The following is an 18,116-nucleotide window of genomic DNA, read 5'->3' as shown; positions in this document are numbered from 1 at the left end:
GGAGATAGTAAGAGAACCACATTGTTTATACCATTGCTTTATTTCGGGTGGAAGGTAGTCCAACTTAGATAATGAGTAAAATGATATATCTCTCTCTCATATTTCACTTCTGTATGCTATGTAAGTTTTTTTTTGTTTTCTGAAACTTAATGAAGTTAATTTTCACCTAGGATTAAGTACAGCAAATTGTTTCCTCAAATTTTCTTCAAAACATACATACACATACGCACACATACACACTTTATATAAACATGAATTAAGTGCACTTGTGCTTATACAAGGCCCATATTATCTTTAGTACACAATGGCTAACACTATTGGCCTTTACAATTGGTGAATAAAACAAACCTTGAAAGAAATGCCAAACTTGTTGCTTTCTATGAAAAATGATGTAATTTTTATCTCTCTGCCCGTAATCCCCTAAAATACTTTCTTCAAAATCTCCTTTCTCATCTGCTCCCAGTCCAATCATTAGAAATTGCCATTTATTCTCTCAACAACAAACAATCATTATAGAAATTATAAGTTGACTATGACCTTGCAGAAGTGCATAAATATGGTCATCACCAAATGCACATCTGTGACTGAAGGGATCATTGAATGCTCCGTGTTTACTAGGCTCACTATTCTTTGCTGACTACAAGTTAATCCAGCCTGAGATTAAATGTTGTTCCCTTCACAGTTACCTTTTCTCTCAAAGAACATTATTAAGAATAATGTTACAAATCAAAGATAAATACTTTAATAAAATATATGAAAAGGTAACAGTGGTTTTCCCAGGGGTGGTCAGAGACCATAGGTGTTCTTTTATTCTCTCTTCTAGGTATCATGTATTTTATTTTATTTTTTATAATGTACATGCATTACTTACATTATTAGTAAAGTTAAAATATGAATTTTACTAAAAACGAAGTTACATTTGAGGTCAATGTTATTTTCTATTTCCCATCATTTTCTCCTTTTATATTCACTATTACTTGATAGTATGTAAGTAAATGCTTATTTTTATATGTAGTAATTTTCTACACATATGTTTCTATTATAGGTTTTTATTATCAAATAATCAATCATTAACTTTGCTGTCAAAAAATTAAACCTTACAGACCAGACTATACACTTTATTTTTATTTTAAGACATTAAGGATTTTTGTTAAATATATAATGTCACAGTATCTTGACACCTGTTTATAGAGGTTCCTGGAAATTGACTACATAACTGCAGATGATAATGTGTTTCTCTGGAGAAAAAGCATAGATGATGTATGGTGTGTATATAATATGTCTATGTTAAGGGTATCTGTGAGCAATGAGACTTGTGTTTATTTTTTTCACATTCAAAGTTAGTCATTCTGGGGTTCTGTATATACTATTTTTTCCATAAGACATGAACTCAACCCAACTCTATTAATAATAGCTTATGTCTGTCTCCTCTTGAGTTTTGTAGGCCATTTACCATCATGAATTACAGGTATTAGTTAAAAAAAGTCACTAATATTTCTTTTATATTTCAAATACAGTTTATACTTACTTTATGTATATTATATCTATATATTAGATATATTGATATGTTTATTATGGCTAATATTTGTTGAGAATTTATTAAGTGGCAGACAGTGGAATAATCATTTCATATATTTAGCCTCTTTTAATTCCCAGGAGGTTTGATTTTTTTTTTACCTTTATATCTCACATTTATTTAGCATATTATATGCTATTTAGGCACTTAACATTCATTCATATTTTTTTACAACTCAACTGCTTTTAGAAAAATAAAGCTTAGAACATTTTTAGTTAACTTGCCTGAGGATATATAGCTAGAAAAGGGTAAAGCAGATTTTCAAACACAGATGTGTCTAACACATCTTGTATTTTTAACCTCTTTAAAATTTGCAATGGCGTTTGGAATGTATAGTTATTAGAAGGGAGTTTTTATAACTTTTATTAATGTTTAAAGAGCTCTTCCTTTGATGTTGTTTTTAATCTTTACAACAGTGTTCCAATTAAAGTATTAGTGCCATTCTAGTGATAAGGAAATTGAATTTCAAAGAGGTTAAATGAAATGCTCTAGGTTTAATAAGTAACTGAGCTGGCTCTTGAAACATGCCACCCTCCACCATCCAGCTTTTCTATAGGAAGGGGCTGACTAGCCATGAGACAGATCTCCATGCTATCTGATGATGCTCAGTGTAGCCCTCCAACCTTCCTACAGAGAAAAACCCCAAAGGAAAAACAAATCCGTTGAGTTAATTATGGAAAATCATGTTCTAGGTCATTTCCATTTCCATTGTTCTGCCTTGGTTTCTGAATACATTATTTCTGACCTAGACCATTTCATTCAGCAAATATTTATAAACTCAGTGCAAGCACTGTACGTCGTACTGGAAATAACAGATTCAATTCCTACTTTCAGAGTAAGGAGGGCATCCATACATCAGGCTAGAGTAGATGCTGTAATAGGGTTATATTTTTCAAAATATAGAAGGAAAGAAGAGAATGAGTAATGCTGAAGTGGGTGTAAAGGTTTGAGGGGGTTGTCTCTGGAGCTGGAACTTGCAGAATGAGCTAGAGATTTTGACAGGCAAAAGCATAAGGAAAGATTGTTCCAACAAAAACAGCAGAGCATGAATTAAAAAACGGCATGGCAGGGCAGGACTTACTTGGTGAATAGTGCCTAGAAAAGACAGAGGATTATTGTCCAGAGACAATTAGAGTTTGTCTGTTATCATGCCATAGTCTTTTAAAAAATATATATATTTTTATTGATTTCAGAGAGGAAGGGACAGGGAGAGAGAGAGAGGAACATCAATGATGAGAGAGAATCATTGGTCAGCTGCCTCCTATGTGCCTTACACTGGGGACCAAGCCCGAAACCCGGGCATGTGCCCTGACTGGGAATCAAACCATGATCTCCTGGTTCATAGGTCGACAACCACTGAGCCATGCCAGCCAGGCATCATGCCATAATCTTTAAATGGGCATAGAGAGTGGATTTACTAGTATACAAATCTCAGAGCTATTAAAAATCTGGCTTTATCTTTAGCTGTTTGAACTTGAGACATTTATTTACTAGTAATTTCTCTGTGCTTCAATCTTTTTATCTATGAACTAGAGGCCCAGTGCACGAAAATTCGTGCACTCAGGGGGTCCCTCAGCCCGGCCTGCACCCTCTCGTAGTCCGGAACCCCTTGGGAGATGTCCAACTAATGGCTTAGGCCCGTTCCCCGTGAGGTGCGGGCCTAAGTTGTTAGTCAGACATCCTCGGGCGAGGCTCCTGCCACCGCAGCTGCTCTGGCCAGCCATGAGGCTTCTGGCTGAGTGGCACTCCCCCTGATGAAGCACATGACCACCAGGGGGTAGATCCTGCGTTGAGCATCTGCCCCCTGGTAGTCAGTGCATGTCATAGCAACTGGTTGTTCCGCCATTAGGGTCAATTTGCATATTACCCTTTTATATAGGATGGTGATGATAGTATTTGTTGTGAGCAATATAGAGTGAGGCAAAAGTAGGCTTACAGTTGTTTATATGGAAGACATACAATAATTAATTAGACAGTAATACAAGAATAAACTGTTTTTCTTGCTCACAACTGTTAACCTACTTTTGCCACACCTGTATAATAATATAGCACTTGGAATAGCTTCTGGCAAATAAATATACACTGAGTTAGATATTAGATTCTTTCATACACATTTTCAAGTCCAACTGCCAACACAAACCTGTGGAGTAAATATGGCATCTGTCCTGTACAGAGCTTAGTGTAGGCCCTGACCATAACAGGCATCCACGAAAGGTTTGGGGAACGAGACGTCAGTGAAATTCAGTACCATGCTGAATTGTTTTAATTGTTTAACTCTATTTTGAAAGTATTTTCTGGTACAAGGTTAAATGAAAAATCAGGCTGCTAACATTATGCAGAATATAATGTCCTTTTGTTCATATACTATACATGTCATGTAATAAAATGCTGAAATAGCCCTAGCTGGTTTGGCTCAGTGGATAGAGCATCGGTCTGCGGACTGAGGGGTCCCGGGTTCAATTCCAGCCAAGGGCACATGCCCGGGTTGTGGGCTCGATCCCCAATGGGGGACATGCAGGAGGCAGCCAATTAATGATTCTCTCTCATCATTGATGCTTCTATCTCTCTCTCCCTCCCCCTTTCTCTCTGAAATAAATAAAAATATATTTTAAAAATATATAAAATGCTGAAATAATATACCCCTATTTTTACCTTACTATATCTGGATAGTGCATTTATTTTATTTACTTAACAGAAATATAGTATTTACTGTGTGCTATGTTCTACATGCTTTTCTTGGTCTTCAAATATTTCTATATTAAATGTATATTAGTTGCATAATTAAAAAAATAGATGTTTTTAAAATATATTCTGGAGCACAGATGAATAGGGCTTTAAAAATATTGACTTTTCATGGTCCATACTATGCAATGGGGAGGGGGGAACTATTTTCTTTCCCACCTACACTTCTTTGTTCTGGGGAATAAATCAAGATACTTTGGTAAGTGTATTACTAAAGAAAATATATTTTCCAGTAGTTTAGGATCCTCTGATCCCAAAAATAGGAAAATGGATACTCTACAATTAATAAATCAAGTTTGACATTGTGTGCATGTAATGCATGTATGTCTAAATATATGTAATTCTGCTTAATTCTCAAGGAACTCTTAGAATATTTACTTAGCAAATCATTATGCCCTATCTCATTGGGTATGTTTGACAGGCTGTGCTATTGCTTTGCTCAAATTATTTAGAATATGAGTAAAATATTAACATTTAGAAATAAATGGAGCATGTAAGAATGTGAATACATCGGGGCGGAAAGGGAAATGGGAGGGAGGTTAATCTCTCTTTAGCTGAGGCAGAAAAAATTAGCTATTTTCCCACCATGCTCATTTATTTTCCTTACGAACATTAGGTGATTGTAGCAATATGGTATATTATTACCTGGGGTGAAATTTTAAATTATATTGAATTATTTTCTAGTAATTAATTATTTTCTAATAACTTTAAAATTTCAGATAAGTAAAAAAATTTCAAGGAATAAGGAACGCTTGATTCTAGATTTTATTTTTCCTTTCAATTGTTACACAGCAATATGAATTTCAATTGTCATCACTTTGTTTTGCTTAGTAGGTGATTAATACTTAAAAGCAATTTTTAAAATTTAACCAACGTATACTTCTGAAATATGTGCAAAATAATTTACAACAAACATGAGCACTCTAAGAGCATTAATAAACTCATCATTCACTGTGTGGATTCCTCAACCTTTAACAAGCCACTTGGAAAAGATTTCCATGCTTGACTATTCCCATGTCTATTTTTTTCAGATGTTGTTTAAACTTTATGAAGTAGCTAGATCCAGATCTGGGCCCTGGGGATAATGACACTTACTGGCAGGTATTTCCAATCATAAAGGGAGAGGTACAGTTAAAAGCTACAGTGGAAAAAAGTGCTAGTGTATTTCGGGTATGCCCGTGGGAGGGGAAGGGTAGCTGGCCCAGTCCCAGGTTGGGAGAGAAGAGTCTCCAGAAACGTGACATCTGCACTGTTTCTTTAAAGAGTGAACAGATGATTCCCAGGCTAAAATAAATGGGAAAGTAACTAAACAAGAAGAGAATTGCATGTAACATGTTCCAAAGGCTGAAAGAGAGAAAAGGTATCAGTATCACTGATATAAAATAAGGGGCAGGTTAACATAAGACAATATAGTTGCCACCATATCTTTTCCTAAATATCCCAGCTGCCATGTCATTTTTCTTCTTCTTTTATGTGTACCCTTAGCATTTACCATACTCTTCCTCATGAGGTGGCTTGTTTGGTTGGCTAAGGGTGCAGGATTTAGATCCATGTGTGCCTGGTTAGACAGTGGCCTCCTGTTTACTATGTTTAGTGATTCAATTTATTTATCTTGAAAATGTAGATGATAACAATAAGGTCCATCTTGTGAATTAAAATAAAGCACACAGAAAAGTGAAGGCTCATTTCATGAAATGTTGCCTATTATTATTCGATAATTATTGCATATATGTCTCATCATCTCTAGTATATTGTAAAGACTTTTAAAAGTAGGAACTCCATCCTTATTGACCTCTGGTTTCTTCACAAGAACTCACTCATGCCAATTAAAATATTCAATTCCCACATAAAAAATTTGAAATTCTAGTAGAGTTAAGAAATTCTTTAATATTTGGTTTCATTGAAAAGTATAATAAAATATGTTGATGTATAGAACCTCTAAAGGCCTATTTACCATCATTTTTCTACCACTAGCCTTTTTCCTGTGGTCTGATTAAAGTACACTTCTCTGTAGGTATCTTGAATGTATGAAATGAGATGGATTTGTCAAACATTCTCTTATTTAGCGCAGACAGAGCATTTATTTGAAAGCGTTAGTTTGATTGCTATGTCCCAGGACCCAACAATTTTGGCTATACTAGAACAGAACCCTCCACCAGTTACTTACGTTGTGTATACTAATTGGCTCTATGGCAGAATTTAAAGATATCTATGAATGACATTTACAGTATGACAAAACTGTGGGAAAACATAAGCATGTATTGAAGATTTTATCTAATGACTTTTAATTACAAGAGAGCAAATAACAGAGCATTTCAGTTTCGCCAAAGAGAGAAAGAAATTTAATGACTTAGCTAAGATTCTTTAGAAAATCAACAGCAAGTTTTGGAACAAGAATGTGCAAAGGTATCCAAAACCTACACATCCTGTATAAATGGGAAATAGAAATCTTTTTGAACAAAGGACAATTAAATCCAGTAATTATAGCCACAGGATATTATTGTGGCAAAAAGCAACTCATGATCAGATACGCATTACTGGGAAAAATCTCTACATTAGAGAATGAAAGAAAATAGTTTAATTCATGTACAATTATTGAAATAATAGCTTCAGGGGACAAGAAAGTGTACCCCACAAAAGTATACTTCATTCTATTACTCACTCCGTATAAGGCTATTATATTCCTACAAATGTTTTCCCACATTTTCCTGTTTCTTTTATTGTTGTTTTTTTCCTCCAGAAAGTGGTCCACAAAATCCTATGGGTAGCAAAAAATGCTCCTGCAAGCTCCTTCTGCCCAGTTTTAAATATTTCTTATAAGGTGAATTATGAAACTGAAAAAGTGAGACCATTGCTGAGTCACTCCTGGTGAGCTCTCTTGCCAAGAACACCTTCCAGTGAGACCTGGAGAGTCAACATTCCAGGTTCTTCCGTGAACCTGCACTGAGCCTGACCTTTTCAGAACCTGAAACCTGGGACTATTAAGAGTCAATGAAAATAAAAAATTCATTTCCACACTTTCTCCTTCCACAAGGGTTAGTCTTTCTTTGAACCAACCTGATGAGTCTCTGAAATACTTATTACCAAGGCTCAGTGCACAGCCTTCTCTCCTGAAATCAGCATTTCTTACCTCTATATAAGTGAATGCTACACTTACAATGGTGTTTAGTCAACACGAAGTCAAGGCTGTTATTTGACCTTAGACCTGATTTTGTGTGTGTGTGTGTGTGTGTGTGTGTGTATACATTTACTAGTTTTGCTACCCAATCACCATATTTCAATCTCACAACTGAATTAGCATGTATTTCCATGCTTATTAGATTAACGAGAGGCCCGGTGCACAACATTCGTGCACTGGGGTGGAGGGGGGGGGGTCCCTCAGCCTGGCCTGTGCCCTCTCGCAGTCTGGGACCCCTTGAGGGATGTCCGCCTGTGGCTTAGGCCCGCTCCCCACACAGGCCTAAGCTGGCAGGCGGACATCCTTCGAGGGGTCCTTAGCACTTCCGCAGAGGCGAGGGAGGCTTCTGCCACCGCTGCTGCATTCACCAGCCTCGAGCCCGGCTTCTGGCTGAGTGGCGCTCCCCTTGTGGGAGTGCACTGACCACCAGGGGGCAGCTCCTGGTTGAGTGTCTGCCCCCTGGTGGTCAGTGTGTGTCATAGCGACCAGTCGTTCCACCTTTCAATCAATTTGCATATTAGCCTTTTATTATATAGGATGTTGACTTCTCCAACAAGATATTAAAGTTGATGAGAGTCAAATATGTCTATTTTGGCATAAAATTGTTATCTCTAGCAATTAACATTATGCCAATGCACAGTAGGGACTCAATCAGTATTTGTTGAAAAAGTGATTGAAATGCCTAAAGAAATTTCTGCCCTGGCTGGGTGGCTCAGTTGGTTGGAGGCTTGTCCCATACATCAAAAGGTTGCAGTTCAGTTCCAAGTCAGGGCACATATCTAGATTGCACTTTCAATCCCAGGTGGGGGCACAAACAGGAGGAAACTGATAGAATTTTACCTCTCACATCAATGTCTCTCTGTTTCTCTCTCTCTCTCTCCTCTCTTCTCTCTCTCTCTCTCTTTCCCTCTCTCTCTAAAATCAATAAACATGTCCTTTGGTGAGGATTAAAAAAAAGACAGAAACTTTTTTTTTTATGTCTTTTTTAAAAATGTGTATCAGAGAGAGGAAAGAAGAGGAAGAGAGAGAAACATCAATGATGTCAGAGAATCATGGATCAGCTACCTCCTGCACACTCCCTACTGGGGATAGAGCCCTCAACCTTGGCATGTGCCCTGACCAGGAATTGAATCCTGACCTCCTGGTTCATAGGTCAACATTCAACCAAGTAGCCACACCAGCTGGGTTACCAAGTTATTAATATAATTTTGATACTTAGATCTATTATGTTATTTTTTTCATGATTTGAGGTAAGAAGGTGAAATGACATATATGCTTCATTATAAACATCAAATGATTATGCTCATTAGATTTTTTTCATGTATTTATTTTATAATATTCAAGAATAATCGGTTAGTCCTGGCCAGTGTGTATCAGTGCTTAGAGGGTCGGGGGTTCGACCCAATAGATGTGTTCCTCTCACATTGATGTTCTCTTTCGCTCCCTCCCTCCCTTCTTCCTTCCTTCCTTTCCACTCTCTCAAAAAAAAACAGTGGAAACTATATCCTGGAGTGAGGATTAATTTAAAAAGAAAAAAGCATAACCTGTCAGTTTCAGCAAGTCATTAGCAGCAATCAATATGGATTTATTCCTTGACTCTATGGAATCCTACCTAAAGTAACCTAACTTTTACAAGTGTTTCTAAGTGTCTCACATTGGAAATCTATTGATATTTATACCTGTCTCAATTTTGTTTCTATGGTTATTTTTAATTAACAAAGATACCAGTCATCACTGGTGATTTATGCCTCTGGAATGTGCTGGCTAACCACAACCCTTCTGCTGAGAATCTTTCTTAGGAAAAGCCCACATGGTATCTGGGAGTTGATCCAGAGTCTTGCATTATCATTATTTCGGCAACCTCCTGAGAATTCCACAGGTTGGATCCACTTGGAACAGGGGTTATTACTGAAATTCATCATGAAAAGTGTCAGGGTGCAATAATGAAAGCAAGTCAAGAAAGTTTTACCCAGTCAGGAATTCCTAAATTACAATGTTTAAGAGTTCCAATCTTTCTGTATTTACATTTTTTACCATGTGTCCAGCAGAGGATTTAAAACACCAACACCCGTTGTCTCACTCCTGGCTGCACTCAAGATACATGGATTCGAAGACCAAATATTTAAGTTTTGGGTTTTTTTTAAGCACTCACTGTGGGATCTTTGCCAGCCATTTTGCACTCTTCGACTTTGATTGTAGACGCTGGCCAGAAAACCTGCGCAGAAAGGAAAATATAGATTGCATAAATCTCACTGTACATGGGACAGCTCAGTGATCTTCACTTACTTCATGCTAACAGATTTCTTTAAGATGTTTCTATATTTCTACTTCAAAATTCTACCTTCTTTTATTTTATGAACTTAAAGGAATAAAGATTTTATAATTTTATTGTAAAATTTATGTTTTTATTCCTTCCATCGACCTTTCTTTGAACAAAAGCACTTCAATATAAGCCCACTTACTAATGCGATTATTTTAAAATGAGGTCATTATTAATGTGCACAATATAAGGTATATTTCCCTCTTTTTTATTTATAGTACACTTTTCCCAATTTCTTATATCACAATTAATTTACAATTATATTGTAATCTCAGTTTAATATTATTTTGAGTGAACTACAAGCTAGGCTGGTGGACTTAATTAAAATGGGCACCTAGGTACATCAACAGTTCAAATAGCTTGGATAAAATCCAAAAGTTTCCTGCTATGAAATACTGTCTTAGCATTCCAAATCATTGTAGCCTTGGCTCAGGTCTGGTGGTGAAGATTATTTCTCTTTCTGCTGTCCCTTATTAAAATAACAAGTTCAGAAATCTCCTTTCTGTAATAAATTTATAATGAATCTATTTTTATTTCTTTACTCCAGTGAGTCTCAATTTATTTCCTTGTTGTGAAACAGAATGATAAATATGGGCTACATTTGTTGACAGAATAGTGCACTTAATAATTGTGTTCCTTCCAAGGACTGCTTGAATTACAAATAAATGATAAGGTAGGTCTTCCTTTAATTTGACCATTTTTTTCATGCCATACTTTAGTCTTCTCTTTTTCTCTTTCTATATATGTATAAACAGGAAGTGTTTTCTCAGTTAGCTTCAGATTTTAGATTGTTTAAAACTATAAAACTAGACAAAGAAAATTGAATTGATTTTATATTTTCAGCCCATTAAACTAGTACAAACTTCCAATTATGTATAAGCATGTGACCGGTATTTTCTATTGTTCTAATGAAATACATAATTTATTATTGTATTTTAAGTCTTTAAAGAAAAAAGCATGTAGGGAGGTCAACATTGCCCCCATGAAAGTAATACACTTACACTCAAAGCTTCTTGACTTATATTGTTAATATTCAAGGAAAGAATGTGATCTTTGCTGCCCACATATATCCGGTCCTGATCTTCATCCATTAATAATATCCTATAGTCTAAAGGGTGGTGAGATAGGCTGAAGTATTCAGAGGTCTTGGTTTCTCGAAGCTCTGAAATAGTGAACAACACAGTGAAAATAGATTTGGTTCTATGATTCTATTATTTTAATAAAAATTATCTCACAGAAATATTTACCAAAAATATAAAGATACATTTTCCTCCTACAATAATAAATTAATTATAAATTAGAGTTATTTTAGTGGATATTTTTATTCATTGTCTCTGAAATAAAACATAAATCAATAAAGGCAATTTTAAAGTTTATGGTGATGACATTTGATTACAAAATTATTCACATTTTGCAAGAATCTCAACTGAGTTTTATTCCTGGCTGTCTTCAGCTAGTTCAAACAGGTTAGCCAAAAATATATAGTAAATTAACAGATTAAAACACAAATAAAAGCCCAACAAACAAACAAATAAACAATGGCAGTGTGAATGTCTTCCTAGTTTGTCTTGATTTCTATTGTTGGACTCAGTACATCATTTTAGAATTATTTCCTACTCTAAATATTTACCTTTCTTCCTCAACATAATCCTAACCAGTTTAATATATATTTTTTATAAATTACTTAAAAAGAAACCTATTTTTCCCAGTATACTCCATAAAAAGGTAATGTCATTTAAATGTTCATATACATATTATAGGGAAAAATAATGAATTTTCAGATTTTATGAACTGTTAGATTTCAGTATCTCAATGATCAGTGACTCATGTTTATTTAACTTCTTTTACATTAAATATACGCCTGTACAGCTGAACTTTGAATATAATGAATGCACCATAACAATACAAAAATCAATAATAATTATAGCAGAACCAATTTTCTTTCCAGTCAAAATGCTCTTTTGCACAACTTAAGACTTTTCCATTCAAAGAGTTGATGTTTTCTTTGTTCTTTTGATTATAATCTTAAGAGAATGAAAAACTGAACAAGAAGATGCTTTCTGGCCCTGCTGGCCTGGCTCAGTGGTTGAGCACTGACCTAGGAACCAGGAGGTCACGGTTCGCTTCCCGGCAATAAAACTTCCTGTTGGCAGAGCTGGTCTATGCCAACCATAGTGGTTCCATTCCCCTAACCAGTGAGTGGTTAAATGTGGCCTCTGACTAGTTATGGTCTAGGAGACTTACCAATAAAGAGAAGCCTTCTGCAGGGGTATGAAAATATTTCTTGGGTCTTAAAAAGTGGCACCCAAAAAAGGTGCCACTTTTCCTACCTCTGGACATTGGTGCGCGAGCATATTATACTTGTAGCAAGCAAGATTACTAGCTGAGAATGACAAGCAGAAATGTAGGGGGAAAAGCTCAGTTCTTTAAGAAAGCCCTTAATCTCTGAACTACCCTGGAACTGCACTATAACTGGACTACCGCTGTTATTTAAGATTAAAAAAAAAAATTCTTGCATTTCTTAGGCACCTTGAATTGAAGTTTTCATTTCTGTTGTTGAAACCCTTACCAGCTGATACATCTTTTAAGTGTCCAACGACCCTAACTACCACCTTCTCACCCTTGCTACCATGATTTCTTTAGTTTGGGTATTTTTTTTTTAAATACTCTTTTTCTTTTCTTTTCCCTTTTCTTCCTAATCTATATGAAGTGAAATCAAGGGTGAGATCTTAGTAAGGAAAACAGCCCCAGCTGAATTTTACCTCCCAGTAACAAACCATGGCAGTTCTCCTCTTTATCTGTTTTGTTGGAAAATAACCAATTTCTTGCATTAATTCAAATACCACAGGGAGCAATAACTACATTAACTGAGGACCTTTCTGGTCTGAGGATTTTTATCTATTTTTCTGAGCCATAAAGCTATCTTCAAATTTAATTACCTTTAGCTCATTGACAGTTGGCAGCTGTTAACCAAGTAAGATTTACTTTAGAAGGGTCCCTGTTGGAAGCCTACAAGCCAAGGCTATTTAGTTAAAATGCTATTTAAATTGCTGTTAGTTAGCCCTAATTGAACCTTGGGGCTTGGGAAAAATTTTTATTTTATTTTATTTTTTTACAATAAAGAGATGAGTTCAAAGCATGGAAGATTTTTATCTATCTATGAAAAGAATGACTCAAGAATCCATCATTTGGGTTTAATGTAGACCCAACTTAAGTCAATGAATACAGTTAGAGAAAATGACTAATTTAATGATGTGAGTACAGTGAGAAAAGGAAATCACAATTATTGGTTTCTCCTCTAAACAAATGAAAAGACTGGCGCTGTGCTACAGTTCTTTAAATCTTAGCAATGATGTCATCCTTTTTACAGCATTGGAAGTACAACTAGTTGTGTTGTTTCTCAGGACATGCTCAACTGATCGAAAGGAACTTTGGCTGAGAGTATGTGGCATTAGAAAACGCAGTGGCCCCCAAAGGGCAGTGTAGGTCTCTAAGTCCCTGGGAAAATCTCCTGGGAAACATTATTAAAAAGAATACTGCATGCTTCTATCCTGAAATCTACACTATTGTAGAGTTCTATGATGGAAAATTACTGTAATGCGTTCCATGCCAATGTTCCCTGAGGGAAAATCTGCAGCTCAATATGCTTACCTGAAATTCATGTATTGACATAGACTTTTCTTTGTGATAGAAATTATTGTGAGCCTTGAGAATTTAACCAAGGCTGGGGGAACAATACACTCCCCCAAAATATAAACCCTAGCAATATAAGCTTTGGGGTCCTACTGAAAATAGTCACTATATTGCTGTAGCAATTATAATATAGTTTAATATATAGTAATATATGCTGTCTGTAAATCACACTTTGTCTCTAACCCCAGTAAGAACTTTTGTGTTCTGTGAAATCAGTTGGTGATCTTAATATTTGAGGTGACTTAAGTCGAAATAACTCAAATAGCTCTCTCTCTCTTGGTGGAGGAGGGTGGAGAGTCTAGGGTTTTCATTTATAAATAATATATATATATATATATATATATACATATATATATATATATATATCTCAAACTACTAAGAAGGGGAACTCATTTGCTCAGAATACTAAATTATCTTTGGCCTTTTATAAATTTGAAATATAGACCAAAGATTACTTGATTAAAAATCAACTCCCAGAGGTCTATTAGAAACATATGCAACGGTTATTCATTAATTAGATTTAAAGTTCTTGACATGTTATTAATTTATGTAATTGATGTAATCAATACATATTTATTGAGCTCTTATCACAGCAGGCTGGACACTCCGCTCAAGAAAGAGGACACAAATATGAAGATACCATGGCCTTATGACAATTCCAAATTCTCCCTTTCATTCTGTTACGGTCATACTTCACTTGACAATGGAGGCACATTGTGAGAAACGAGTCTTTAGGCGATTTGATCATTGTGCTTACATCATGGAGTGCTTACACAAGCTAGATGGTACAGCCTCCTCCACACATGGGCTATATTGGCTAGCCCAGCGGTCGCCAACTTTTCGGACCACACGGACCACCAGTGGTCTGTACAGCCACTTACTACACTAAATATTGTAGGCAATTGTAACAAAATATCATTTGTGTGTCTAAAAAGAAAAGATACAGTAAAGGCTGTGAGAGCACACTTGCAAACACTGGGGGTGAAGGAGAGGGCTGAGAAGGCAGGTGCTGAGAGGGGGAGTAGATATTAGGACAGAGGGAGTGAGGGAGAGAGCAAGAAGGGAGAGAAGGGGAGGGGGGAAAGGAGAGCAGAGATCCAGAGACACAGAGAGGTAAAGCTTGAGATGAGAAATAATGAAAGGGAGAGGGAGAAGAGTAGGAAGATAGAAAAAGGAGAGAGGAAGAAAGGGAGGGAGAGGAAAGAAGGGAAATGAATTTGTGCACAGGAGTGTGTGTGTGTGAGTGTGCTTGTGTGCATGTCCGTTTGTGCATGCAGGGGCAGGCGTGCACGGAGTAGGCTCCCAGGTACCCCTCCTCCCCAGCCTATTCCTCTTCTTTCCTAGATAGTCCCTTGGCCCAGCTGCCAACCAGCTGGGTGGACAGCATGCTGATCTTCCTGGTCTATTTAAAGCAGGTAGAGGTAGCAGTAAATTCAATACTGTCAATATCGCAAACCTTTGCTTATAATCCAGTATAATCTTAAGATTGTAAGATTATCAGACACCATGACTGTCTTTGACTGAAACTTCCATCATCTCCTGTCACGTAACTGCACTCTGTTTGCTCAGCCCACCATGAAGCTGTCAACATAAACCCCCGCTCTCTCTCAGGCAGAAGGGGCATCTACAGATTTCAAAGTAAACGCTTCGGATATCTTTTATTTCAGAGCTATTGCTACCCTCAGAGTGATTTCTTCTTCTGAATGTCTAATCCCAGAAGAATTTTAAGTAGACGGGGCTTTCCTGACCCATCCTCTCCCTGAGGCTCACTCTTTTCAAACGGGGTTAAAAACTGAACTTCACCTGTCCCTTTAGGGCAAACGGGCAGATAAAATCAAGAGCAGTGAAACTTCAGGGGACTGAAACCACAGCTCCTAATTCCTACGGCAAAGAGAGACCAGAACGCATTTTTTAAAAACCACATTTGCTCAAAAATAATAGTCCCATTATCCTTTGAGACAGCAATAGAGGGACGTGGGGATTGTTCTGCTAAGCAAAATATGCCAGTCAGAGAAAGACAAATATCACATGATTTCACTTACATGTGGAATCTAATGAACAAAATAAACTAACCAACAAAAAGGTCCAGAGACATACAAGCACCTAACAGAATCTCAGAGGAAGGGGCTGGGGGAGAGATTAACCAAATAATGTATTTGCATCTATGTATAACCCATGGGTACAGACAATACTGAGGTGAAGGCTTGGGGTGGGGCGGGAGCCTCGTGGAGGGGGGCAAAGGGGATTGAGGGACATCTGTAATGCAATAATAAAATAAAATAAATTAACAATAAATAAAATAATAATAATAGTCCCAAATAGCTACCACTTGTGGATTTATCAGTAAGCATAGCCATTCTAGGTGCCTTATAAAATTTCATTTAATTTGCACTCAAAGCTTTTATGTTTATGTGTATAAATTCATCACCCATGGACACAGACAATAAATAGGGTGGTGGAGGCTTGGGGCGTGGGAGGGGGAGGAGAGGGCTATAAAGGGTCAATGGGAGAAAAAAGGGAACATACACAATACTTTCAACAATAAAGATTTTTTTTAAAAAGTTTTTGTGTTAGACCTTAACATTATTCCTGTTCTACACATAAAGAAGCTAAAATTCAGCTCATTTGAGCAATGTAACAAAGATCACACAGTCATGAGTAGAAGAGGACAGAGCCAGGAATCAAAGCAAGGTGAGTTTCTTCACCTATGAGCTCAATCAGATACTCTCTGGCTTTTCAAATCAGACAAGCTCTACACTTATTCCTTGAGTTTCTATCACGTTCGTTCCCTGCACATGATTCTGTGCAGTATCAAATGTAGCATGAAAAGTGCCTCAGCCTCTCAAATTTTCCTTGTCAATTTGAGGAGTGAGGTGGTGGGATAGGGAGACAACTCCATAATAAAATTTTCAGGGATGCTGTTCTCACTAAACCATCATAACAAGTTTGAGAAGGACTACATGAATGTGAGATCAGAGAGTCAGAGCTTCATGTACAAGGTAAAGGTTCCACTCTTCTATGATTTTTGATGGATGGGCATGATTAAATACTAGTAAGTGGAAGCAAAATGCCAAATAGATGAAAGAAAGAATAAGCAAAATACCAAATAGATGAAAGAAAGAATAAGGGAGTCTGGCTAGGGAAGGGCAATAGTGAACACAGAATGTATCTCCCAGGCACTGTGTCAGAGGGAAAATTAGCCTATATACAGGAGCTTTTATATATATACTAGAGGCTCGTTGCAGGAAGATTCGTGCAAGAACAGGCCTTCTTTCCCCTGGTTTCGCTCCCGGCCACCCGGGAACCTGCAAGTCCTCACTCCCGGCCGCCTGGGAGCCTGCAAGTCCTCGCTCCCAGTTGGAGCACCGCTCCTGTAGCTCCCTCCGTCCCCCGCCTTCCCCTTCATAGCAGGCATCCTTGCCCACCCAGCCGCTCCGTGCCTGCATATGCAAATTAACTCGCCATCTCTGTTGGGTTAATTTGCATACTCACTCCTGATTGGCTGGTGGTGTCACAAAGGTATGGTCGATTTGCATATTTCTCTTTTATTAGTGTAGACTAGAGGCCTGGTGCATGAAATTCGTGCACTCGGGGGGGGGGGGTCCCTCAGCCTGGCCTGCACCCTCTCCCAGTCTGGGAGCCCTCAGGGGATGTTTGACTGATGGCAGTGGGACATTCTTAGCGCTACCTGGAGGCGGGAGAGAATCCTGCCACCACCGCTGTGCTTGCCAGCCGTGAACCCAGCTCAGGGCTTCTGGCTAAGCGGCACTCCCCCTGTAGGAGCACATTTACCACCAGGGGGCAGCTCCTGCATTGAGCATCTGCCCCCTGGTGGTCAATGCACATCATAGAGACCGGTCATTCTGCCGTCGGTTGATTTGCATATTAGCCTTTTATTATATAGGATTATTGATTTCAGAGAGGAAGGGAGATGCGGAGAGAGATAGAAACATCAATGATGAGAGAGAATCATTGATCAGCTGCCTCCTACATGCCCCACACTGGGGATCAAGCCTGCAACCCAGACATGTGCCCTGACTGGAAATCACACTGTGACCTCCTGGTTCATAGGTGGACACTCAATCACTGAGTCACATCACCGGCTGGGCCAGGAGCTTTTAAGAAGGATGATTCTCATCCAGCTTGCCCCCGGCTGTTTTCTGAGCAAATAGTGCCCTCTCTACACTTAAAAGATGAGTGGTTTGGATGTGAAATTATATGATCGCTGTACTTTTAAGCTCCCTTGTCTTGTCTGGATGGCTTTCAATTACTTTTAGCACAAAAATTCAAAGTTCTTAACATGGCCTTTAAGACCTGCCATGATCTGGTTCAAGATTACCTCAGTGGGAAATCTCAATCATCACTATAGTATTTGCCCATTTTCTTTGTGTTCTCACCCTTCTGGTCTTCTTTCACATCTTCAAACTACTCCCCTCCCTCATTTCTGCCTCAGGGCCTTTGTGGATGTTATTTCTGCTGCTAAAAGGATTCTTTCTTCCTGTTTTCTTCTAACTCCTACTCATAACTCAAGCAGTAGCTTCCATGTAATTTAAATTGGACTGATTCATAAAGACTTCCTTGATCCTCTAGATGAGGTCAGGTCTGAG

At 37.6% G+C, this 18,116-nt stretch overlaps 1 protein-coding gene across 1 annotated transcript in view; it reads right to left on the bottom strand.

Moving 5' to 3' along the window:
- Positions 1-18,116, bottom strand: part of SEMA3C (semaphorin 3C) — a 174,460-nt gene that overhangs the window by 79,758 nt on the left and 76,586 nt on the right. Inside the window, exons 3-4 of the mRNA XM_079785392.1 lie at positions 10,818-10,978; positions 9,649-9,711 (exon numbers count right to left, since the gene is read on the bottom strand). Of these exons, the coding sequence (XP_079641518.1) occupies positions 9,649-9,711; positions 10,818-10,978 (224 nt within the window). The remainder of the gene's footprint in view (positions 1-9,648; positions 9,712-10,817; positions 10,979-18,116) is intronic.

The sequence above is a fragment of the Cnephaeus nilssonii genome, assembly GCF_951640355.1.
Source record: "Cnephaeus nilssonii genome assembly, chromosome: 12".
Lineage (NCBI taxonomy): Eukaryota > Metazoa > Chordata > Mammalia > Chiroptera > Vespertilionidae > Cnephaeus > Cnephaeus nilssonii.
Note: the sequence above shows the minus strand (reverse complement) of the source record. Positions and strands in the feature narration are given on the sequence as shown.